The following is a 25,729-nucleotide window of genomic DNA, read 5'->3' as shown; positions in this document are numbered from 1 at the left end:
GAGCATCTTTCCCAAGCCCATCCACTGCCCTATGTCTATAACTCTACACATTTCCCATGGCTAATCCACCTAACCTACACATCTTTGGACATTAAGGGGCAATGCAGCAAGGCCAATCTACCAAACCAGCACACCTTTGGACTGTGGCAGGAAACCTAACCACCCAGAGGTGACTCACGCAGACACGGGAAGAACGAGCAGTCACCCACGGCCGGAATAAAACCCCGGGTCCCTGGCGCTATGGGGCAGCAGTGCTAACCACGGTGCCGCTCATCATAAATTGCTCTAATATTCCAAATATTGAGTTCAATTTGTTTAAAAACAAAACAGGAAATCTTATCCGTTATTGTTAAAAGGTTTATTTATTTATTAGTCATAAGTAGGCTTACATTAACACTGCAATGAAGTTACTGTGAAAATCCACTAGTCGCCACACTCCGGCATCTGTTTGGGTACACTGAGGGAGAATTTAGCATGGCCAATGCACCTAACCAGCACGTCTTTCGGACTGCCAGAGGAAACCGGAGCACCCGGAGGAAACCCACGCAGACACAGGGAGAACGAGCAGACTCTGCACAGCCAGTGACCCGAACAGGGAATCGAACCTGGATCCCTGGCACTGTGAGGCAGCAGTGCTAACCACTGTGCCACCCTAGTGTTAGTAAACCCAGATGAATGATTCATAGGATCCTTTAAAGTAAATGCTCCCACCTTCCCCTGATGACTAAGGGTGAATATGTAACACGGCATAAAGAATGACTCTTCCCTCCTCCGCCATCATGGCTGTGGATGACGGTTTAGTGTGAACTCCCTCCCCCCTCCTCTGACCTCTCATTCAACCACGCAAACTGGAATGCTCCCAGATTCAATCCCTCATTATACTTAGCCAAAACTGGGAGGGGTAAGAAAGAACCTGAGCAAATTCCCTAGCTTGGAGCATTGCAGAACAAAGGAGGAACTAACCTGAGACATTGGTCCAAGCTCCTGATTGTTGGGTGAATGCGGACACGTCAAGCCCAGCCATGCAGAATGAAGATATGGATGAAGGTATTGGAGGACTGCTACTTGCCAGGCAATGCTGTATCCCAGCAAGGCTCTTGAGCTTCAGGGCAGGTAAAGAGAGAGAAAACTAGACCATTAACTAGAGAAATCTCAAGACATTGATGAAGGATAAGACTTAACTGACTGAATATTGTACAAGATTGGGAGGGTAACCTTTGTTTATTGATTTCCTGAATTCCCAGTGCCCATAAAGAACCCTGACTTTCGCTAACTTGGGTGGTGTAACTGGGATACACAGCTGAGTGTGTGGTGAATAGTCTACCCATTGAAGGTTATTGTGTATGATGGCATCATTGAGGCCTCAATTTATTTCAATGACTTAGGTGGCGGGAGCAAAGGCATGAGAGTTAAGTTTCCAGGTGACACAAAGATAGGTAGGAAAGCATGCTGTGAAGAAGACCCAAGGGGTTTGGAGACCGATGCAAGTAGATGGTGGCACAGTGGTTAGCACTGCTGCCTCACACCGCCAGGGACACGGGTTCAATTCCCGGCTTGGGTCACTGTCTGTGTGGAGTTTGCACGTTCTCCCCATGTCTGCGTGGGTTTCCTCCGGGTGCTCCGGTTTCCTCCCACACTCCAAAGATGTGCGGGTTAGGTAGATTGGCCATGCTAAATTGTCCCTTCGTGTCAGGGGGACTAGCTAGGGTAAATGCATGGGGTTATGGGGATAGGGCCTGGGTGGGATTGTGCTTGGTGCAGACTCGATGAGCCGAATGGCCTCCTTCTGCACTGTAGGGATTCTATGAGATTGAGTGAGTGGGCAAAAATCTGGCAGATGGATATAAGGTCGGAAAATGTGAGGTTGTTCACTTTGGCAATAAAAAAAAAGCAGAGTAATCCTTAAACAGAGAACGGCTGCAGAATGCCAAGATGTAGAGGGATCTGGGTGTTCTAGGGGATGAGTCACTAAAAGTTAGTCTGCAGGCACAGCAAATAATTAAGATAATGAAATGATAGGCTTCCATTAAGAAATAATGGAAGTCTATCCTTTATTACGAGAGCAAGTGGACATAAGAGTAAGGATGTCATGCTTCAGTTATTCAGGGCACTTGTGAGACCACATCTTGAATACTTTGATTTGATTTGATTTATTATTGTCACATGTATTAACATAGTGAAAAGTATTGTTTCTTGCGCGCTATACAAAGCATACCATTCATAGAGAAGGAAACGAGAGAGTGCAGAATGTAGTGTAGAATGCACTATGTGCAGTTTTGAACTCCTCATTTAGAGAAGGATGCAAATGCATTGGAAGTGGTGCATCGGTTTACTAGATTGATACTGGGATGAGCGGGGTTTGTCTTACAAGGAAAGGTTGGATAGACTGGGCTTGTTTCCACTGGAGTTTAAGAGAGTGAGGGGGCGACCTGATTGAAGAATACAAGATCCTGAATGGTCTTGACAAGTTGGATGTGGAGAGGATGTTTCCTCTCGTGGGTGAGTCCAGAGCTAGGAAGCACAGACTTAAAATTAGGGGTGCTCAACTAGGGTAGAGAGGAGGTGACTTTTGTTCTGAGAGAATTGTGCAGCTTTGAAACTCTTCCTCAGAAGGCAGTGGAGGTGGGGGGGTCACTGAATATTTTTAAGGTGGAGGTAGATAGATTCTTGCCGGGCGAGGGAATCAAAGGTTATTGGGGCGGGGGGGGACGACACAAGCAGATCAGCTACAGTCTTATAGAATGGCAGAGCTGACTCGAGGGGCCAAATGGCCTACTTCTGCTCCTATTGCATATGTTCATATTGTGAGGACCATTGGAAAAAATGCCTGTATCAGATGCTCGAGAGTGACATTTTGGTGGACTTGCTGCCTGTGACCTATGACTGGTTAATGAGTCACCCACCCAAGACAGAATAGTAATCTCCATTAATTATAATGGGATGATAATTGGCCTGGCAATTAATTTGTGACTTGTTCCACCCACAGCAGCTGAATGGCAAAGGTAAAGCGCTCCCCATGGTGTTTTTATGTGACTGAAAGTTTTCCAAATCCAGGAGCTTCTCCGCTTTACTCTGGAGTGGTGCTGAATTGACTGGGGCAGGTTTGTGTGACGGGGTTGCCCGGTACTGAACAGAGACCCAAGGGGGCCGCAGTCTGGGATCCTGCCAGTATCGCATCTCGGCCTTTCGGCTAAGATCAAGCTTCAGATTAAGCCCAAGATGGGAGTGAAATGTTTCATTTTTGATTTGATTTGATTTATTATTGTCACGTGTATTAGTATACAGTGAAAAGTATTGTTTCTTGCGTGCTATACAGACAAAGCATACCGTTCATAGAGAAGGAAACGAGTGCAGAATGTAGTGTTACAGTCACAGCTAGGGGCGGCACGGTAACACAGTGGTTAGCACTGCTGCTTCACAGCTCCAGGGACCTACATTTGATTCCTGGCTTGGGTCACTGTCTGTGTGGAGTTTGCACATTCTCCCCGTGTCTGCGTGGGTTTCCTCCCGGTGCTCCGGTTTCCTCCCACAGTCCAAAGATGTGCGGGTTAGGTTGATTGGCCATGTTAAAATTGCCCCTTAGTGTCCTGAGATGCGTAGGTTAGAGGGATTAGCGGGTAAATGTGTAGGGATATGGGGGTAGGGCCTGGGTGGGATTGTGGTCGGTGCAGACTCGATGGGCCAGGTGGCCTCTTTCTGCACTGTAGGATTTCTATGATTCTATGGGGTGAAATGTCTCATTTTTGATTTGATTTATTGTCACATGTATTAGTATACAGTGAAAAGTATTGTTTCTTGCGTGCTATACAAAGCATACCTTTCATAAAGAAGGAAACGAGAGGGTGCAGAATGTAGTGTCACAGTCATAGTTAGGGTGTAGAGAAAGATCAACTTAATGCAAGGTAGGTCCATTCAAAAGTCTGACAGCAGCAGGGAAGAAGCTGTTCTTGAGTCGGTTGGTACGTGACCTCAGACTTTTGTATCCTTTTCCCAGTGGAAGAGAGAATGTCCGGGGTGCCTGTGGTCCTTAATTATGCTGGCTGCTTTGCCAAGGCAGCGAGAAGTCTAGATAGAGTCCATGAATGGGAGGCTGGTTTGCGTGATGGATTGGGTTACATTCACGACCTTTTGTAGTTTCTTGCGGCCTTGGGCAGAGCAGGGGCCACACCAAGCTGTGATACAACCAGGAAGAATGCTTTCAATGGGATCCATTTTGTCAGCTTGGATCTTGTTTCTCTCCCTTGTGGGAACCTTGAATTGGATTCAATTTGAATCTGGTTTCTGGGGCAAGCAAGGAATGGATTTAGGTTTGCCCGGTCCACTCTGAGCATTGGCTTTGTAACTTGGGAGGATTAAAAAAAATATCCATTTTAACATTTGTTTAAAAAAAAAACCTGCCAGTTCCACACTCACCGTGCTCCAATCCCAGAACCAGCCTCATTATCCAAACTGATTCTTGATCGTTGCTGCCCCTCGTGTAGAAAAATGAGGTGTTATTCCAGGAAAACAGTGATTGCCACATCAGCAAAGACAACTATGCGTAATTGTAGAATAAATATAACTTTATTCTTTTACCAGTAGATTTCATGAAAAGTTTAACAGTAACTTCTGCACAGAGACAGCCTTGTTATAGGAAATCTTGCTGCACAGTTGACTCGGTACACTAACACATCCATGAACAGAACAAGAACTCGCCATTAACAGTGGAGGTGTCAGGTTAATGATTCAACTAAATGTGTAACTGTACCTTTTAATTTGATAAAACCACAGGTGGCTGTTTTTTACAATAGAAAAAAGGTGCAAAATATGACACTGAATTGGGCCACATTGCCACTTACAAACACAGAGACAGAGATGTGCTGTCACTGGGCTGGGAGGAAGGTGGGGGGGGGGGGGGGGGGGGGGGGGGGGGGAGGGGGGGGGAGGAAGAGGCGTGCTGGAAGGAATTCAGTCACAAAGTAGAGCGATAAGATAACATCCGTGAACGAGAGGAAACTACACTGCAACCAGGGAGGGAAAAACTTTCATCACGACCTACAACTCACAATGACCCAAAACACTTGTGCCCCATCAGTTCTGGGTCACAGAGCCAGGAATACGTGTTGCCCTTCCTCTCGTGCATTTCAATGACTGCGAGACGCTTTTCGAGAAGTATGCCACTGTGCCAGTTTCCGAGCAGTTTGTTTGGCCACACATGCCGTGCACTGAAAATTAAACTTGCAATAGCAACAATGACCAGTGAGTGGCACTATTTGCTCACATTTGCTGTGGTTGTGTGGTTATGCCACACACGGGATGGGGGGGGGAAACCAGACCTAGGCTGAGGCTGCGTCATTCAAATCAAGAGATAAAATTCAAATAAATATTATATATATATATAAAAAATTAATACTGAGCTGCGAATTCTCCTTTTAACAAAAAACTGGGAGCCACTTGAGGGGGGAGAATTTGCTCAAAGATAAAACCTGCGCAAAATAAAAGACTTCAAATCTGGTGAAGTATCAACCCAACACCTTCCAAAAGCTTTTGAATCCTGGAATAGGCACCGACCTGGGAGGGGGTGGGACGAAGGGCTCTTTTCCTGCTGTCTGCTCCAGAGATTACAGAACAGATGTACAATTTGGTATCCAATTTAAGGGCGTCTTCACTGAGAACTCCAATTGAGATTGTCCAAACTTTCTGTTGGAATCTGCAAGTGTAAATCTGGATACGCCTTGTAATGCTCTCTTATTTAACTCTTGTGAAGCCTGTGAGTGGCAAGGGCGGAGCGTGGGATGGAGGGCAATGCTGGACTTCACCGGAGCGCGGACAAGGTATGGACTGCGTTGAATCTTACATCAGCCAGGTTTGTACATCCTACGTGGAGCTTTCAGGAGTTAATGCCCATTGTACCGACAATGAGCTCTTGTGCACCTTGCTGCTGTGTTGTGCTCAGGGGAAAAACCTTCGACTTGCGCGTAGCATTACCCATCCCGCGTTTCTCCCTGGATGGTGGGAGTTGGGCCCAGGGGAATGAAGGACTCGGAATTCTCTTGTCTCTGACTGCAACTCCTCCCAAAGGTCTGACTCTGGGATATGAGTGGAAAAGCAAGCTTTCCCCTTTTTACTGTGTCACATGCTCCCACACCAAGGGAAAAATCAGCATGAGATCTATCCTTCCAGCCAAGCGGGTCAGCTGCATTTGTGAATTGCCCCCCTATCCTTGCCGTTCTGGTGCAAGGCAATATTCCTGAGTCAAGTGAATATGTATTGGTGTTCTGACAGATAAATTCATCTATTTTTTAAAAAATGATGCCTCGACTGAATCTCATCCCAGACCGACAGCGCAGCGATTCCCCACAGCCCTGAAGATACCATTTAACCTTCACAAATGAACAGAGGGACCTTGCTTCCCTATCCACCTAGTTCTTCGTCTTGTCAAAGTGATTTACGTTCAGTCACCGACCGAAGAAATCCCATCATCGGAGACCTCAACATCCACCGAATAAAAGACCTTGATCTCTGCTGGAAACCGGCTCACGTGCCACGAGGTCTTGCGTCTGCGATTGGATTTCTAATTTTGACCAAGGGTTGAAGGTCAAAATAATGGCCTCACAACCGATGTGACAAAACTCATCAATAACCCTTCCTCCTCCTCCTCCTCCCCCCTCCCCCCATTCCCATGGTCCAATCTTTCTAATGGAGGAGCCCAGATCGATTGAAAATGTTCATTTGGTTTATTTTTTTTTCCAGTCTTACACTTGTTCAAATACTTAGCCGGATTGTTAGGGCTGTCTTGGGCTGAGTCAGATTCCTATCACTTTTAACTCACACAAAATACCAGTCAGACCTGCTGAGCCTTGGTAACTGGGATCTAAGGCCTGAATGGTTTGGGGCTTGAGAATCTGAATTCAACATGAACCAAAATAAAAATCTGGAAATACAATGCTGGCACCAGGAAAAGTGGAGACGGTGAATTGCTACAAAAACCCAACTGGTCCAGTTTGTGGCCTTTAGGGAAGGAAACCTGCCATCTTAACCTGGCCTATGGCTCCAGTCCAGCACCAATGTGGTTGAATCTTAGCTGCCCTTTGAGCCAGCTTAAACAAGCCACCCAATCGTATCGTGATCACCGTCTCCTTCTCTGGACTATTAAGGGGTGGGCAAAATGGACGTTGGCCTTTGCCAGCGATGCCCCTCGTTTTGAGAAGGAATATAAAAGAATCCAGGTTTCTGTGCCTTCTTGGAAGAGTGGTTCGCCCGACTTGAGTCGAGATTTGCGAGTTGGCGAGAGAGGTAGAGAGCAGGCGAGCAATGAAACTTTCGAAGGAGTGGGTGCTTCACCTCAGCCCGTGGCAGCGCACCTGCATCCAGTTAAGCCTGTTTCACTCTTTAAGAAATGTGCACGGCTTCAAACACAGCAGCCTCAAATATCAAAAAATTCCAATGCAGTTTAAAGCGTTAACTATAACGAGATCTCTGAGAGTCAAACAAGGTGAGGTCGAAAGGTGATCGATCATTCTTTTGAATGAACCATCACGAGATCTTGAGCACTATGCAGGTCTATGTTCACAGTACACCATGGTCAAATCCTGAGAAGTTTAAATTCCTTTTTTTTTGCCAATGACACCACTGCATGTGACTTAACCTCCTGTGCAAACTGCAGTCAAATTAATCCACTGATAACTTCTCAGGTTGCTACATATGATCAGCGAGGGCAAGGGAAGGCTCGTGGCTTTTCCGGGCCCCACTGATATACTTCACCACGGTTGGAGTTGACGCACAAATCTCCAGACTCCGGTCAATTGAAGACCAACCGTCCAGGATCATTCTCAGTCAGCAGCCCTGAGCTGTAAATTGTGACCCCCCCCTTTTTTTTCCTCCTCGGTCCCAGACAGGGAACGGGGCAGCATCCAGTCCAGTCCATCTCGATCACGGCAAGGGGCGTGAAGCATGGCCCTGACGTGTGACTGCACATGCACGTACACGCACACACACACGCACACACACACATACACACGGCTCCCTTGCCGTGCAGTGACCTGGGAGGGGTATTTGAAACCTACACAGTACTTCAGAACCATGCTCTCTCTCAGAATAAATGTGCTTAAAAATGAACATCCAATCAACAAAGGCATAAAGGAAAAGATTGGAAACCTCTGTGAGTACATTAAAACAGAACAGCGTATTTACACACATCCCTAGAGTAACCTAGTTACCTTCATTATCTTCCCGCTTGTATGCAACTCATTTCAAAAATGTAATGACACCATAATTTTTTTTTTCCTTCCTCCTCTGGTAAATCCAATTTAAACAGTTCAACAAAAATAATTAGTTAAAGGTCTCATTCGTATAAATGTTTCTTTGTTCAAATTCCTTGTTTTTTTTTGGATGCTACTGGATTTTGTGCTGGTGATCCAGTCTATCAGCTAGTAGTATATGAGATTATGAAAGATAAACAAAAGGAGAAGAAAAATATTTCAAAAAAAAAACACAAAGGGTCTTCATTGTTCTCCCCTAACGTTAAATCAAAGCAAGTTCAAAAACCAGAAGCTGAAGGCTTGCAAAGTGGAGCAGAGTCTGCTTCGAGAATGGTTGATTCTTATTCCGGAGAGGGGTGGGTGTATATATGTGTGTATGTGTGTGTGTGTGTGTGTGGGGTTCATCTCTGCTGCTCATCGCAGCCCTGAACTCAGTGTCCATCTCAGTTAAGCACGTTTGAAAGAGCTTCCAGCGTGGTTAAGCACAGTGTGTTAAGTTCCAACTCAGTCCCGAGCGCCTTCCGCAAGCTGCAGAGTATGTGGCAAAACAATACCGTGGCTCTCCCTGTGAACACTTCACCTCTTACAAAACACGTCAAACGTCCATTGGTGAGTGAGAGTTCCGACTCACTTTGCTCCCCTTCTCCCGAAGCTATGGTGACTGAGTGTTCGGGCTGCTGCTGGCGGCGGAGCTCGGGGACATACTCGGGCTGCTGCACGGACGGGCAGCGCTGCTTTTGCTGCAAGGCGAGGAGGAGGGATCGATGCCGTCGGAATTCTCCAGCATTTCCTGAATGAGTGGTGGCATGGATCCAGGAATCTCCATTTTGAGGGTGATAACCCGCTCGGCGCCTGGGAACGCAGAGAGAAACACAACCATGAAACTGAAGACACGGAGAGAAGGGCCCCCAGCGACGCTGCAGCAACTGATTGCCAAGTATCAGAGGGTGGCACTGACCCAGTGCGTGAACTCTGGCAGTACATACAACCCGTACACAAAGGACAGCATTGTAAACAAGGAACAAGTAATTGAAATAAATGTTTTCTTCTGTTCCCTGTCCTTTTCCTTGCAATCATTGTAATTAAAAATAAATAAGTAGTCTTCATAGCTTTTTTCCCTCATTCCCATCCATTAAAGGATTTGTTTTCTCTGTTAAGGGGCTGTGCAAGTGGTTGCTGCTAATGATGACAGGGTGATACCGTGGTCCTGAGCGGACGTTTAATTGTTACGTCCAAACATTTGAGAGAGCAAAATGGGGTACAGAGTTTTCGATCAGACCTTTGATTGGGTGCGAGTGAGCTGTGCCTTATAAATTAGTGATGATGTGGAGTTGCTGGTGCTGGATTGGGGTGGGCACAGTAAGAAGTCTCACAACACCAGGTTAAAGTCCAACAGGTTTATTTGGTATCACGAGCTTTTGGAGCGCTGCCCACTCACCTGATGAAGGAACGGCGCTCCGAAAGCTCGTGATGCCAAATAAACCTGTTGGACTTTAACCTGATGTTGTGAGACTTCTTACTGTTATAAATTAGTGTTCTTTGCTTTATATATATATATTGAAAAAAATCAAATTTTGATTTATTGTCACATGTATTAGCATACAGTGAAAAGTATTGTTTCTTGCGCGCTATACAGACAAAGCATACCGTTGAAAAGGAAAGGAGAATGTGCAAATGTAGTGTTACAGTCATAGCTCGGGTGGAGAGAAAGATCAACTTAGTGCGAGGTAGTCTGATGGACGTACCTTAAGGATGTTACCCTACCAATGTAGGGCAGCATCCTGTAGCAATATATTGCCTGGCATTGGGAGTTCGACAGTGCAGAGGTAAACTTAAGGTGTACAGCTGTTTAAAGATAAGTGACCCTCAGGTATATAATCAAGGACCCCACGCTCCCCAGACATCCTCTCTTCCACCTCCCTTCATCAGGAAAAAGATACAAAGGTCCCAACCGACTCAAGAACAGCTTCTTCCCTGCTGCCATCAGACTTTTGAATGGTCCTGTCGCATATTAAGTTGATCTTTCTCTACACCCTGTTGGTAACTACAGCACTATATTCTGCACCATCTCCTTTCCCTCTCCTATGTACTCTATGAACGGTATGCTTTGTCAGTATAGCGCTCAAGAAACAATACTTTTCACCGTATCCCAATACGCGTGACATGGGGATTTTCGCAATAACTTCATTGCAGTGTTAATGTAAGCCTACTTGCGACACTAATAAATAAACTTTAACTTTTTAAAACAATAATAAATCAAATCAAATACAATGTTAGCCTTTCAAAGGCTGCAAATAGTTTTAATGCATACACTGACCTTTGTCAAATAATGTTTGGCAGGAAATTTAATCTGCACCCAAGTGATGCACCATTTCTGATCTAATGCAGTGACTGAAATATGGGTGGCCCTATCCCCATTGAGCTAAACATAGAAGATAGGAGGAGGCCATTTGGCCCTTCGAGTCTGCTCTGCCATTCATTACGATCACAGCTGATCATCCAACTCAATAGCCTAATCCTGCTTTTCCCCCCAAAACCTTTGATCCCATTCGCCCCAAGTGCTATATCCAGCCGCCTCTTGAATACATTCAATGTTTTGGCAGCAACTACTTCCTGTGGTAATGAGGTGAAGAAATGTCGCCTCACCTCCGTCCTAAATGGTCTACCCTGAATCCTCAGACTGTGGGGAAATTGACATTGTGGGGAGCCCGTTAACCTCCGCAGCTCAATGTATCTCAGTCCCATTCGTATCAGTCACGACGCTGTTCCTGTTGTATTTTTGGTTGACCATCCCACGCACTCACCTTTGGCACTGATGCTGCGCAGATCCGTGATCTTCATCAGCATTTTTGGGAACATGTGGGGCTTGTTCGGTCGCCTTTTCCTCACATAGATCTTCAGGGCTTCCAACAGCGGCTCCTGCAGCTTGTCCACTTTCTCTGGCTCCTCCAGGTCCTGACGATCTACACAAAGAAACATCCAAGATTATCAGAGAACTTTCGTCTCTCGCTTCCATCCTCACATTCTTCAACTTGCTCAGACACCCTCTTGCTGTCAACTACATCAGTCAGTTTAATGTGTACAGAGCATGGAGGAGTTGTGACGATGTTGTACTTCCTGCCTCCTAACTTGTGCTTAGCACTTTTTGCCCAATCCCCTGTGTTTGCTGACCTTCACTGGCTCCCAGTCTGGCATCGGCCTGACTTTAAAAAGCTCCTCTTTGTTTTCAATATCCTCCCTGGCCTCCCGCTTCTATATCTCAAAGAACACGGTAGCACAGTGGTTTGCACTGCTGCCTTGCAGCACCTGGGACCCGGGTTCGATTCCTGGCTTGGGTCACTGTCTGTGTGGAGTTTGCACGTTCTCCCGGTGTGTGTGTGGATTTCCTCCGGGTGCTCCGGTTTCCTCCCACAGTCCAAAGATGTGCGGGTTAGGTGCTTTGGCAATGCTAAATTGCCCCTTAGTGTCCCAGGATGTGTAGTTAGAGGGATTAGCGGGGTAAACATGTGGGGTTGCGGGGATAAGGCCTAGGTGGGATTGTTGTTGATGCAGACTCGATGGGCCGAATGGCCTCCTCCTGCACTGTAGGGATTCTATCAACAGTACAGCACAGGAACAGGCCCTTCAGTCCACCAAATCTGTGCCAATACATGACGCCTATCTAAACTAAAAACTGTTGTCTCTACGCAGTCCACATTCCTCTATTCACTGCCTATTCATGTATCTGTCAAGAAGCCTCCAAACGTTGCTATTGTATCTGCTTCTACCACCTCCTCTGGCAGCCCATTCCAGGCACTTACCAGCCCCTGTGTAAAAAGCAAGCCTTTCACATCTCCTTTAAACTTTCCCCCTTTCAACTTTAACCTATGTGCTCTAACAATTGACATTTCTACCCTTATCTGTCACTTCCTCCAGACCTAAGACTCTCTGCGATCACTGGCTTTTTGCACATCCCTGACTTTCTTTGTCTTGATATTACTAGCCTCTCTCTCCTCCTGCAAGAAGCTCTTTAAAGTCTGCCTAGTTTTCGGTCAAATGTTCTGATATCTCCATCAACGTAAGATAGTCACCAAGAATCTAATAGGGAATTCAGAAGTAATGTTTTTATCCAAAGAGTGGTGAGAATGTGGAACTTGCTACCACAGGGATGCACTTACAGAGAGACTAGACAGGTATCTGACCGCGAAGGGAACAGATGGTTAGGAGGGCAGATTTAGATGAGGAAAGTTAGGAGGAGGCTCGAGTGGAACCCAAACACCAGCATGAACTGGTTGGGTCGAATGGCCTGTTTCTGTGCCGTATAGCTCACGTAATCCTAATGTGGCTTGGAGTTCGACAGTCAGTCCTGTTAAACGTCTTGAGCCATCTTAGAACATAGAACATAGAAAGCCACAGCACAAACAGGCCCTTCGGCCCACAAGTTGCGCTGATCATATCCCTACCTCTAGGCCTATCTATAGCCTCAATCCCATTAAATCCCATGTACTCATCCAGAAGTCTCTTAAAAGACCCCAACGAGTTTGCCTCCACCACCACCGACGTCAGCCGATTCCACTCACCCACCACCCTCTGAGTGAAAAACTTACCCCTGACATCTCCTCTGTACCTACTCCCCAGCACCTTAAACCTGTGTCCTCTCGTAGCAACCATTTCAGCCCTTGGAAATAGCCTCTGAGAGTCTACCCTATCCAGACCTCTCAACATCTTGTAAACCTCTATCAGGTCACCTCTCATCCTTCGTCTCTCCAGGGAGAAGAGACCAAGCTCCCTCAACCTATCCTCATAAGGCATGCCCCCCAATCCAGGCAACATCCTTGTAAATCTCCTCTGCACCCTTTCAATGGCTTCAACATCTTTCCTGTAATGAGGTGACCAGAACTGCGCGCAGTACTCCAAGTGGGGTCTAACCAGGGTCCTATAAAGCTGCAGCATTATCTCCCGACTCCTAAACTCAATCCCTCGATTAATGAAGGCTAGTACGCCGTACGCCTTCTTGACCGCATCCTCCACCTGCGAGGCCGATTTAAGAGTCCTATGGACCCGGACCCCAAGGTCCTTCTGATCCTCTACACTGCTAAGAATGGTACCCTTCATATTATACTGCTGCTTCATCCCATTGGATCTGCCAAAATGGATCACTACACACTTATCCGGGTTGAAGTCCATCTGCCACTTCTCCGCCCAGTCTTGCATTCTATCTATGTCTCGCTGCAACTTCTGACATCCCTCCAAACTATCCACAACACCACCTACCTTGGTGTCGTCAGCAAACTTACCAACCCATCCCTCCACTTCCTCATCCAGGTCATTTATGAAAATGACAAACAGCAAGGGTCCCAGAACAGATCCCTGGGGCACTCCACTGGTCACTGACCTCCATGCAGAGAAAGACCCCTCCACAGCCACTCTCTGCCTTCTGCAGGCAAGCCAGTTCTGGATCCACAAGGCAACAGCCCCTTGGATCCCATGCCCTCTCACTTTCTCAAGAAGTCTTGCATGGGGGACCTTATCGAACGCCTTGCTGAAGTCCATATAGACCACATCCACCGCTCTTCCTTCGTCAATGTGTTTGGTCACATTTTCAAAGAACTCAACCAGGCTCGTAAGGCACGACCTGCCCTTGACAAAGCCGTGCTGACTACTTTTGATCATACTAAACTTCTCTAGATGATCATAAATCCTGTCTCTCAGGATCCTCTCCATCAACTTACCAACCACTGAGGTTAGACTCACCGGTCGGTAATTTCCCGGGCTGTCCCTGTTCCCTTTCTTGAATATAGGGACCACATCTGCAATCCTCCAATCCTCCGGAACCTCTCCCGTCTCCATCGATGATGCAAAGATCATCGCCAAAGGCTCCGCAATCTCCTCCCTCGCCTCCCACAGTAACCTGGGGTACATCCCATCCGGTCCCGGCGACTTACCAACCTTGATGCCATTCAATAGTTCCAACACATCCTCTTTCTTTATGTCCACATGCTCGATCCTTTCTGTCCACCGCAAACCAGCAGTACAACCACCCAGATCCCTTTCCACCGTGAATACCGAGGTAAAGTATTCATTAAGCACCTCCGCCATTTCTAACGGTTCCGCACAAACTTTTCCCCCTTCACCTTTTAAGGGTCCTATGCCTTCACATCTCATCCTTTTACTCTTGACATATTTGTAGAAAGCCTTGGGATTCTCCTTAATCTTACCCGCCAAGGTCTTCTCATGACCCCTTCTCGCTCTCCTAATTTCCTTCTTAAGCTCCTTCCTACATCCCGTATACTCCTCTAAATCCTTAACACCTCCTAGCTCTCTGAACCTTCTGTACGCCTCTCTTTTCTTATTCACCAGGTTCATCACAACCTTCGTGCACCACGGTTCCCGTACCCTACCAACACCTCAGTGTCTCATCGGAACGTTGTCATGCAGAGCTCCAGACAAACATTCCTTGAAAATCCTCCACTTTCCTTCGGTACTTTTCCCCAAGAATGCCTCCTTCCAATTTACCCGTCTAATTTCCTCCCTGATGACACTGTATTTCCCTTTACTCCAGAGAAACACTTTCCTAGCCTGCCTGATCCTATCTCTTTCCAATGCTATCGTGAAGGAGATAGAATTATGATCGCTATCCCCAAGATGCTCACCCACCGAGAGATCCTCCACCTGTCCAGGTTCATTAGCCAGCACCAGATCAAGTACAGCCTCTCCTCTAGTAGGCTTATCCACATACTGTGTCAGGAAACTCTCCTGGACACACCTAACAAACTCCTCTCCATCCAAACCCCTAGCCCTAGGGATATTCCAATCTATGTTTGGGAAATTAAAATCTCCCATCACGACAACTCTGTTATTCCTACATCTCTCCAGGATCTGTTTCCCCATCTGCTCCTCAACATCTCTGTTACTATTGGGCGGCCTATAGAAAACACCCAGCAAAGTTACCGACCCCTTCCTGTTCCTAACCTCCACCCACAGAGACTCCGTAGTCAATCCCTCCACGGCGTCCACCTTCTCTACAGCCGTGACACTATCCCTGATCAACAGTGCCACTCCCCCCCACTCTCTTGCCTCCCTCCCTGTCCTTCCTGAAACATCTAAAACCCGGCACCTGAAGCACCCAGTCCTGTCCCTGAGACATCCAAGTCTCCGTAATGGCCACCACATCACAATTCGAAGCAGCAATCCACGCTCTAAGCTCATCCACTTTATTCACTACACTCCTGGCATTAAAATAGACACATCTCAGACCTTCAGCCTGAGCACTTCCCTTCTCCATCACTCGTCTAACCTCCCTCTTACCCTGTCTACATTCCTTATCTATTTGCGAGCTAACCTCTTCGCTCTCAGTCCCCTCATTTCGATTCCCTCCCCCCAACCTTTCTAGTTTAAAGTCTCTCCAGTAGCCTTAGCCAACCTTCCCGCCAGGATATTGGTCCCCCTGGGATTCAAGTGCCACCCGTCTTTTTTAAACAGGTCACACCTGCCCCTAAAGAGGTCCCAATGATCCAAGTACCCAAATCCTTGTCCCTTGCTCCAGTCCCTCAGCCACGCATTCATTCTCCACCGATTCCTGTTCTCACTCTCCCGCGGCACAGGCAGCAATCCCGAGATTACTACCTTTGCATTCCTCTTTCTCAGCTGTCTACCTAACTCCCTATATTCTCTTTTCATGACCCCTTCCCTCTTCCTACCTATGTCAGCAGTACCTATATGCATCACGACCTTCGGCTCCTCTCCCTCCCCCTTCAGGATTTCTGGGACTCGACCAGAGACATCCCGGACCCCTGCACCAGGGAGGCAAACCACCATCCGAGAGTCCCGTCTGTGTCCGCAAAAACGCCTATCTGACCCCCTCACCGTAGAGTCCCCAATTAGCACTACCCTCCTTTCCTTACCCTTTTCCTTATCTTATTACATTAAAGACACTGGGCGGAATTTTCCCCAGCAAATTCTAAGTGTCACAAAAGTCTGAAAACAGGAGAGTTTCTCTCAGTTTTTTTCAGCGAGCTACCACATGCAATTTTCCCCACATTCTGTCAATTCTTTCGGCAGCAGGGAGCTTCATGCCAGTAATTGGGGGGTGGAGTGGGTGTGGAGCCTAAGCTCGCTGGAGAAGCCGGCTGCAGACTGCTAGGCATGCGTCCTGATCTCTCATATACTGTGTACAAGTCTACACGGTATATGGGAGATCCGTCAACCAGCCGGACTCCAGGTGCGATTTGGATTTCTTGACTCCCGTTCAAATTTGCCGCCCCGCTACTCGACCAGTGCAGCTGGGCGGGAAAGTCGCGCCCACTCTCTAAGTGTAAGTTGAGGCAGTGTAACAGCGAGGCAAATGGACATTTATTAATGCTTTCTTTATAATTGCCCAGTTTCGACTTCAGCTGAGCCAGAATTTATAGACACTGAGAGCTGAGGGATACCGTACCCAGATGGCCACTTTTCATGCGTCTTCCGTCAGTGTCAGATGATTACTTAACAGTGGGGTTCATCATAGTCAGGCCTAATTCTGTTCTCATCTGACATTCACACACACTTGTACATTCCAACAGGGTGGTTACTAACAGCAATTAAGTGCAGAAACTCAGGCTGATTACTATTCTCTTTATCCCTGGGTTACAAAGGCCAACTTTACCTCTTCAATGGCCATTCCAGCTAAGGCGGCACTTACTGCGAATTGAACTAAATCTTTTAGTCTGTAAGAGTTAGCTAAAGAGCCAATGTGAAATTCAAAAGCTTTCTTATCAACTCTAAAGGACAGCAATACTCCTTTATCAGCACGCAAAGTCTTCAGTTTCTATAATGAATAGGTGAATGAGAATTTTACAGGTAGATTCTGAAGAGAACAATCAAAAAGCTCAAATCAGTAATATTGTAGAGAGCTGTCTATCTCATAAACATTTACACTACTAAACTAACTGCTATATGCAAACAGCATTCCATGACTTTGCCCTTGCAGTATCTGTTGGCAGGTCATTCTCTGATGAAGACACACATCCACTGGGAATTGAATAAAGAATGTGCTCATGCTTGTTTCACTTACGACCCTTAATAGCTATCAGTCACAAAGGACACTATCACCCCATCTGTCTGGATTGGAATCAAACCCAAATCCTAGCTGTTAAAAGGACAGCGTTTAAAGACTACTCATCAGATAGTCCCTCCACCCATCAGATAGAGAAAGACAGTTTCACTTCCATCCCCACCCTTTGGACAATTTGATTCCGTCACCCAAGCCATGGCAACATACTGTATACAGTCTTCTTTCCCCCTCTCTTTTTTTCTCACTAATTTTTACCCCATCTCTTCTGAAGGACATTCACTCCTTTCTGGGATTAAGGTCCACATGTGCCAATTATTCTTCTGGAACTATACCCAAGTAAGCCATTCTTAATGTATGAATGAAGACCACATGTACCAGCAACCTGTCAGCTGGGGGAAACCGAACGGTCCACATTAATGGTCAGGGGCAGATACATGGGCTGACTTCGACTTCCTTAACCCAGAGTCACCTGAAGAAGAAGCAGCGCTCTGAAAGCTCGTGATTCCAAATAAATCTGTTGGACTTTAACCTGGTGTTGTGAGACTTCTTACGGTGCCCACCCCAGTCCAATGCCAGCATCTCCACATCATGATTAACCCAGAGGGATTGAGGTAGCATCGTTGTCCTGGCTGAGTCAGCTACTAAAGACTGGAGATCGAATCTGGGATTTTTGTTGTCCATATGACCTGCTACGTAACCTGGGGGAGTTATTCTCTGAGATTTTAACAATAACAATAAATTAACTTCATTGTACTGATCATGTGCACAGTGAAGCTAAATCTTGGTCCCTCCACCTGTGGCTACACGCAAGAAAGAAGTTTCAAGCATATAGAAGCTGAAAATAGTGCCTCTCAGCTATATCCAAAGTACTTCATGGGAAATGTATTGTGGACAAATCAAGAAGTTATTTAAGAACATATGAAATAGGGAGCAGGAGTATACCATACGGCCCTCGAACTTGTTCCACCATTCAATATATTCACAACTGATCACCTGCCTCATCCCCACTTTCCTACTCACTCCCACATCCCATAACTCCTCGAGGGATCAAGGACGGGATTTTATGGCCTCACTTGAGCAAGACTGGAAATTCCCGCCCAAGGTCAACGGACATTTCCCTTGTCCGCCCCCTGCCTGCTTTGATTCCACGACGGGCGGGGCTGTAGAATTCCAGCGAAACATCTGGCTATCTCAGCCTTAAATGTACTCAATGATGGAGTATCCACAACCCTCTGGGGTACAGAATTCCAAAGATTCACAACCCTTTCAATGAATGAGTTTCCCCTCATTCCAGTACTAAATGATCGGCCCTTATACTGAGACTGTGCTCCGTGTTCTAGATTCCCTAGCCAGACGGATTCACCTGTGTGTGTGGCTACCTGGTCAAGCCCCTTCAGAACCTAGATCACCTCTCATTTTTCTAAACTCCAGTGAGTCCGATGACCAATGTACTCAGTTCCCCATCATAGGACAACCCTCTCATCCCAATCTAGTAAATCTCTGCCATACTATCTCCAATGCAATTGTATCCTTCTTCTCATTGAGAAGTCTCACAACACCAGGTTAAAGTCCAATGGATTTATTTGGTATCACGAGCTTTCTGAGCGCTGTTCCTTTATCAGGTGAGTCACCTGATGAAAGAGCAGCGCTCGAAAGCTCGTGATACTAAATAAAGCCGTTGGACTTTAACCTGGTGTTTTGAGACTTTTTACTGTGCCCACCCCAGTCCAACGCCGGCATCTCCACATCATCTTCTTCATATAACGGAAACACAGTGAAGTCCAGCAGCAACAATGAGATGCATGACCAGTCGACCCAGGGTCCTGGGTTCGATTCCCGGCTCGGGTCACTGTCTGTGTGGAGTTTGCACATTCTCCCCGTGTCTGCGTGGGTTTCCTCCGGGTGCTCCGGTTTCCTCCCACAGTCCAAAGATGTGTGGGTTAGGTTGATTGGCCATGCTAAAATTGCCCCTTAGTGTCCTGAGATGCATAGGTTAGAGGGATTAGTGGGTAAATATGTAGGGATATGGGGGTAGGGCCTGGGTGGGATTGTGGTCGGTGCAGACTCGATGGGCCGAATGGCCTCTTTCTGTGCTGTAGGGTTTCTATTATTCTATACTGCCTACAGATGAAACATCAATCTATGTTCTAACAAAGCCACATATTACAAACACCAGAGGGTGATATAAGCATGCAATGATGCTTCTTAGCAGAACATGTTGAAAAACTGGCCTGATTTCCAAATATCAGTGCACGTTATTACACAACTAGTTAAAGGATTTGAATGACCAGTTGGCAAGCGAGTCCTGAATTTTTCCTCTCTGCTCAATATTAACTGGGCCAAGTTGCTCGTGGAGACCTGAAAAGCTATGGACTTTCCCTTTAAAATAAGATGCTAGCAGTACACTTTGTACATTGTTACTGTCCCTCTGCGCTCCTGCAGAAAGCAGTTTAGAAGCAATGAAGCAAATCTGAGGCAAAACTCCAGGGACCAGATTTTTAAAAATAACAAAATTTAGTGTTGTATTTTTGATCTGCAAACCAATTTCGCCAATGACAGTAACATACCACTTTCCCCCACCCCCAGTGGTTTATCCCTTTTGTAATGTGAGCAGACACCTCAATGCATGGGACAAAGCCATGAGAGAATTACTGTGGCCCTGCTAAACCAACTTATTCAGTTTCTGGGAGCAAGCTTTTCTACCAACCGCAGTGCAGCAAGTTTGTTGACATCACCAAACAAAATAATGTCATTAAAACTAAAACGCCTCAATCTTATGTCCCAACTGAGAACCATAGAATCCCGACAGTGCAGAAGGAGGCCATTCGGTCCATCAAGTCTGCACCGACTCTCCGACAGAGCACCTTACCCAGGCCCTATCCCCATAACCCCACAGATTTACTCCGCTACTCCCCCCTAACCTACACATCTGTGGACACCAAGGGAGAATTTAGCATGGCCAATACACCTAACATGCACATCTTTGGACTGTGGGAGGAAAACGGAGCACTCAGAGGAAACCTACGCAGAGACAGGGAGAACGTGCAAACTCCACATAGTCAGCCACCCAAGACTGGAATTGAACCCAGGTCCCTGATGCTGTGGGGCAGCAGTGCTAACCACTGTGCCACCATTCCGTGATGGATAAAATCCCTCAACACTAGTGCACAACATGTGACAAAAGTAACGCACCTTATCCTAAGTTCAAGTGAACATGGTTTACTTTGAGATTTTCTGCTTTCCACATTAACTGTCCTATCTTGTGCAAAATTTGCTTTGCTAGTAAAGCATCAGGGAAATGGGGGCATTAATGGAGTTGCGAGATTGGCCTCCAATCTACAGCTTAAACATCTAGGATTCTTGTGCTTGAAGATTAAGAATTTGCTTCAACTGGGTAACACTTCAGCTGGAGTGTCCATTGTAAATTATTACTTACTATTAAACGGAGCTGAAACACTCCCAGCTGTAAAACAAACTGCCTTTACTGGCAGTGTTATACATCATTTCGACAAAAAGCGTTGCTATCATAATAAAAAGATCATAGTTATTTTTTCTGGAATAATACTGCTTTGTTTAAACTATCCGAGAAAAAACTATCAAAAGTGAAGTCTAATTTAGAATCCCCTCCGAAGGTAATGACTGAACTATTAAAAACCAGAAGGCCAAAGGATCAATTTCTGATCCGTGCTGAGTCTTCTGCCATCAGCAGTTTGCGGTGTTGCAATTAGTTTGGGTTTAAAGAGTAGGACGACCAGCCCACGACTTCATCTGGAGGTGTGCGAGTGTCGACGCTGTGAGAGAACAGGAGTGGTTTTGACTCTGGTGCCCAGCCCCCCCCCCCCCCCCCCCCCGAGGGGGGGGGGGGGGGGGGGGCAACAGCACGCCAACACTCGCTGTCTAAACTCATATGAGCGATTAACACTTGGACAAGGTACCAAAAGGCAGAACAGCACCTACAGAGCTCGGATCTCAGTTGCAATTAACACTTTCAGGAAAACTGGGAATGAAACTGCCAGAACAGATTCACAAACAAGCAACCGTCCGCATAGGTCTTGTCTACCATTCAGTGAGATAGTGGCTGACCTGTAACATAATGCCTTACACCTAAATACCCGTGGTTAAAAAAAAATCGATAAACCTCAGATTGAAAAATAACACTTGAGCAATTGCCACTTACTTTCAGAATAAAGTTTCCAAACTTTGAGAAGCCTGTGTGTGTAGAGATGTTTCTTACTTTCGCAATTGAAGGGCTAGGTTGTAATTTTTCAGCTGTGTTCCTCTAGTCCGAGACTCCCCAACCTTTGTTTTATAATAGTTGCCCTCTATCTAACCAATCTTGAAAACTTAGCTCAAAGCACCCTTAATCTTCCATGGAATACAACCCTGGTTTGTGCAACCTCTCCTTGTAATTTTACCTTTGGAGTCCAGGTATTATTCTAGTGAACCTATGCTGCACTTCCTCAAGGCCCTCCTTTGCCAACTGTTTTACCAAAACATTATCAATGAATTATTACACTTGTGTAAACAACCAATTTAGTGCCATGTTAATGTAATTTCAGAGCTATTAAACAATCAAAGAACAAAAGAACAAAGAACAATACAGCACAGGAACAGGCCCTTCGGCCCTCCAAGCCCGCGCCGCTCCCCGGTCCAGGATTGAATCCTGAATCCAGGATCCCCGCCCAATTTTCCAGCCTATCTACATCCTAATATCCTATCCACCGAGCTGTCCCTCACAGCTACGATGCTTTGCTTCGTATCATGCCATTATTTTACAGTATTACAACTTACTTATACATTTAGTGCTGGTTTACAGGAAAACTAAAACTGTTGGCACAAATCTGATCAACATTAGTACAAACAGCATATTTGTAGTGGTATTGTCACTGGACTAGTAATCCAGAGACCCTAGAGTAATGTCCTGGGGATCTGGTTCAAATCCCATCAAGGTGCAATCTGAATTCAGTGAAAATCTGGAATTAAAAGTCCATGAAACCATTGTCGATTGTCGTAAAGATCCTGCTGGTTCACCAATGTCCTTTAAGGAAGAAAATCTGCTGCCTTTACCTGGTCTGGCCTACATCTGATTCACAGCAATGGCCTAGCAAGCCACTCAGTTTTTCTGTCCCTACACATGTGGCTGACAAGTTGAGGGGTTTTCCAGTATTTTGTTGTAATTTTAAACATTTTGAGATTAGGTGTAACATGTGCGAATAGTGGGAAGAAATGTTATGGTTGGTGAGTCAGTGAAGAGGGGACCACCAACTTAAAATAGGAATAGGAACATAGGAACAATGCACGGTGGCACATGGGGCAGCACGCTGGCACAGTGGTTAATACTGCTGCCTCACAGCGCCAGGGGCCTGGGTTCGATTCCCGACTTGGGTCACTGTCTGCGTGGAGTGTGCACATTCGCCCTGTCTGCACGTGGGTTTCCTCCGGGTGCTCTGGTTTCCTCCCACAGTCCAAAGATGTGCGGGTTAGATGGACTGGCAATGCTAAATTGACCCTTAGTGTCAGGGGGACTAGCTAGGGTAAATGCATGGGGTTAGGGCCTGGGTGGGATTGTGGTTGATGCAGACTCGATGGGCCGAGTGGCCTCCTTCGGCACTGTAGGATTCGATGATTCTATGAACAAGAGGTGGCCATTCAGCTTGTTGAGCCTGTTCTGCCCTTTAATACGATCTTGGCTGATTATGTAGTCACTGATAGTGTTGAGAGAGGACAGGAGATTACTGTGGTAGGGTACACTTTGCCACAGGGACTGGTTGAGGCGGAAGCGGCGAAAAATGTAGGCCTACGGGGAATAAGCCGGGCAACCGAATTTGTCGTGGATTATTTCGGTGAGCAGTCAGTACAGAAATGATGAGCCATGGTGGCCTTCTGTGCCAGCAGCTGGTAAGGAAAACCTGAGAGAGAGGAAAGGGCTGGATCAGGGCCAGCATCGGGATATCGGGAGGAATGGCCTGGGAAAGGAAGAACCTGAGGGAAGGCGAGAGTGAGATGTGGAGGGAACGTTTGAAAGAAGGCATGGGGGAACAGGATAAAAAACAGGATGGGATAATGGAAAGGAAATGTTGATGGGGGGAGAGCAGGGTGAAGGGATATTGGGAGGGCAAGTTTGAGAAAGAAGTGAACTGGGCGAGGGAAAGTTTGAGGGAGGAGTGATCAGGGCAAATGCATGATGGGGTGCCGAGAGGGAGCGTTTGGGAGAGAAGGTAGCAGTGTGAGGGCGGGGGTCAGAAAACCACAAGCTATTTGGCAGCAGAGTTCAGAATCAAGTTGGAGGCCATTCAATTTATGCCAAACATTCTGATCAGGATCTCTACTTTTTCCAAAGACTGGGAATGACTTGAAAGTAACTTTCCATTACTCTTCCTTTAGTTTGCAGGAAGAGATTTTGAATAATTCAAATTGTATTATGCTGTTCATCGGATACGTTAAACCACCAGTGCTCCTTGGACTAATTCATTATAATTAATCTATATGCTGCCAGAAAAGTCATCCCATGCTAATTTAGGGTCATGCTTCATTTCAAGCAGTGGGACATTTAAACAAGTGATCTAAAGTGGCCTGTTCCACCTTTATGGTCCTTCAGAAATGTACATCAGGTTTCTGCCAACAGAATGGAATGGCAATACATCCCTAGACAAACCTGCACAAAGAGTTGGCTGCAAATGTGAATATGTTCAAGTAATTTGCTTCATGTTTCTGCGTGTCAGAGTGAGAGAGTGTGTGTGTGTGAGAGAGTGTATGAGAATGAGAGTGTGTGAGAGTGAATGTGTGTGAGAATGTGTGAGAATGAGTGTGTGTGTGAGTGAGGGTGTGTGAGAGAATGAGTGTGCGTGTGTGTAAGAGTGTGTGTGTGTGTAAGAGTGTGTGTGTGTGTATATAAAAGAGTGTGTGTGAGAGTGTGTGTGAGAGTGTGTGTGTGTGAGAGTGTGTGTGTGTGAGAGTGTGTGTGTGTGAGAGAATGAGTGTGTGTGTGTGTGTATAAGGGTGTGTGTGTGTGAGTGAGAGTGTGAGAGAATGAGTGTGTGTGAGTGAGTGTGTGTGCGCGAGAGAGTGAATGTGTGTGAGAGTGCACGTGTGAGAGAGTGTGTGAGAGAGAGAGTGTGAGAGAGAGAGTGAGTGCGTGTGAGAGTGAGTGTGTGTGTGAGAGAGTGAGAGAGTGAGTGAGCGAGAGATTATGTGCGTGTGTACGTGTTTGTGGACATGCATATGTGTGCGTGTGTAGGAGAGAGGGAGCTGTATCCTCCAGACAAGCATTTAAACAAGTGATCTAATGTGACCTGTTCCACCTTTATGATCCTTCAGAAACGTACAGATTTCTGCCAACAGAATGAAATAGCAATACATCCCGAGGAAAACCATCCCGAGGAAAACCTGCACAAACAAAGAATTGGCTGCAAATGTGAATGTTCAAGTAACTTGCTTCATGTTTCTGCGCCTCTCAGCGTGTATGTGTGTCTATGTGTGAGAGTGAGTGAGTGCGTGTGTGTGCGAGTGCATGAGAAAGAGAGAGTGTGTGTGTGTGTGAGAGAGAGAGAGTGAGTGAGTGAGTGACAGTGAGTGACAGTGAGTGAGTGAGTGAGCGACAGAGTGAGTGTGTGCATGTGAGAGAGTGAGTGTGTTGTGATAGAGTGAGTGTGTGTATGATAGAGTGAGTGTGTGCGTGTGAGAGAGTGTGAATGTGTGCGTGTGAGAGTGTGTGTGTGTGTGTGCGAGTGTGTGTGCGTGAGAGAGTGTGTGCGTGAGAGAGAGAGAGTGTGTGCGTGTGAGAGAGTGTGTGCGTGTGAGAGAGTGAATGTGTGCATGAGAGAGTGTGTGCGTGAGAGAGAGAGAGTGTGTGCGTGAGAGAGTGAATGTGTGCGTGTGAGAGTGAATGTGTGCGTGAGAGAGTGAATGTGTGCGTGAGAGAGAGAGTGTGTGCGTGAGAGAGAGAGTGTGTGCGTGAGAGAGAGAGTGTGTGCGTGAGAGAGAGTGTGTGCGTGTGAGAGAGAGTGTGTGCGTGAGAGAGAGTGAATGTGTGCGTGAGAGAGAGTGAATGTGTGCGTGAGAGAGAGTGAATGTGTGCGTGAGAATGAGTGTGCGCGTGAGAGTGAGTGTGTGCGCGAGAGTGAGTGTGTGCGAGAGAGTGTGCATGTGAGAGTGAGTGTGTGCGTGTGAGAGAGTGAGTGTGTGCGTGTGAGAGAGTGAATGTGCGTGTGAGAGAGTGAGTGTGTGCATGTGAGAGAGTGAGTGTGTGCGTGAGAGAGTGAGTGTGTGCGTGTGAGAGAGTGAGTGTGTGCGTGTGAGAGTGTGTGTGCGTGTGAGAGAGAGTGTGTGCGTGTGAGAGTGAATGTGTGCGCGAGAGAGAGTGAATGTGTGCGTGAGAGAGAGTGAATGTGTGCGTGAGAGAGAGTGTGTGTGTGTGTGTGTGTGTGTGTGTGTGTGAGAGAGAGAGAGTGTGTGCGTG

General features: G+C 46.6%; 1 protein-coding gene across 12 annotated transcripts in view; it reads right to left on the bottom strand.

Moving 5' to 3' along the window:
- Positions 1-4,492: 4,492 nt before the first annotated feature.
- The window catches only part of raraa (retinoic acid receptor, alpha a), a 590,811-nt gene continuing 569,574 nt past the window's right edge, over positions 4,493-25,729 (bottom strand). For 11 of the 12 annotated variants that reach the window (XM_078224102.1, XM_078224111.1, XM_078224103.1 and 8 more), the window contains 2 exons: positions 11,045-11,203; positions 4,496-9,092 (listed from right to left, as the gene is read on the bottom strand). In XM_078224102.1, the coding sequence (XP_078080228.1) occupies positions 8,893-9,092; positions 11,045-11,203 (359 nt within the window). In that variant the 3' untranslated portion in view covers positions 4,496-8,892. Of the gene's footprint in view, positions 9,093-11,044; positions 11,204-25,729 lie in introns of all 12 variants that reach the window. The other variant, XM_078224110.1, reaches the window with a different exon arrangement.

The sequence above is a fragment of the Mustelus asterias genome, chromosome 11, assembly GCF_964213995.1.
Source record: "Mustelus asterias chromosome 11, sMusAst1.hap1.1, whole genome shotgun sequence".
Lineage (NCBI taxonomy): Eukaryota > Metazoa > Chordata > Chondrichthyes > Carcharhiniformes > Triakidae > Mustelus > Mustelus asterias.
This window is presented reverse-complemented; position numbering and strand designations above follow the sequence as displayed.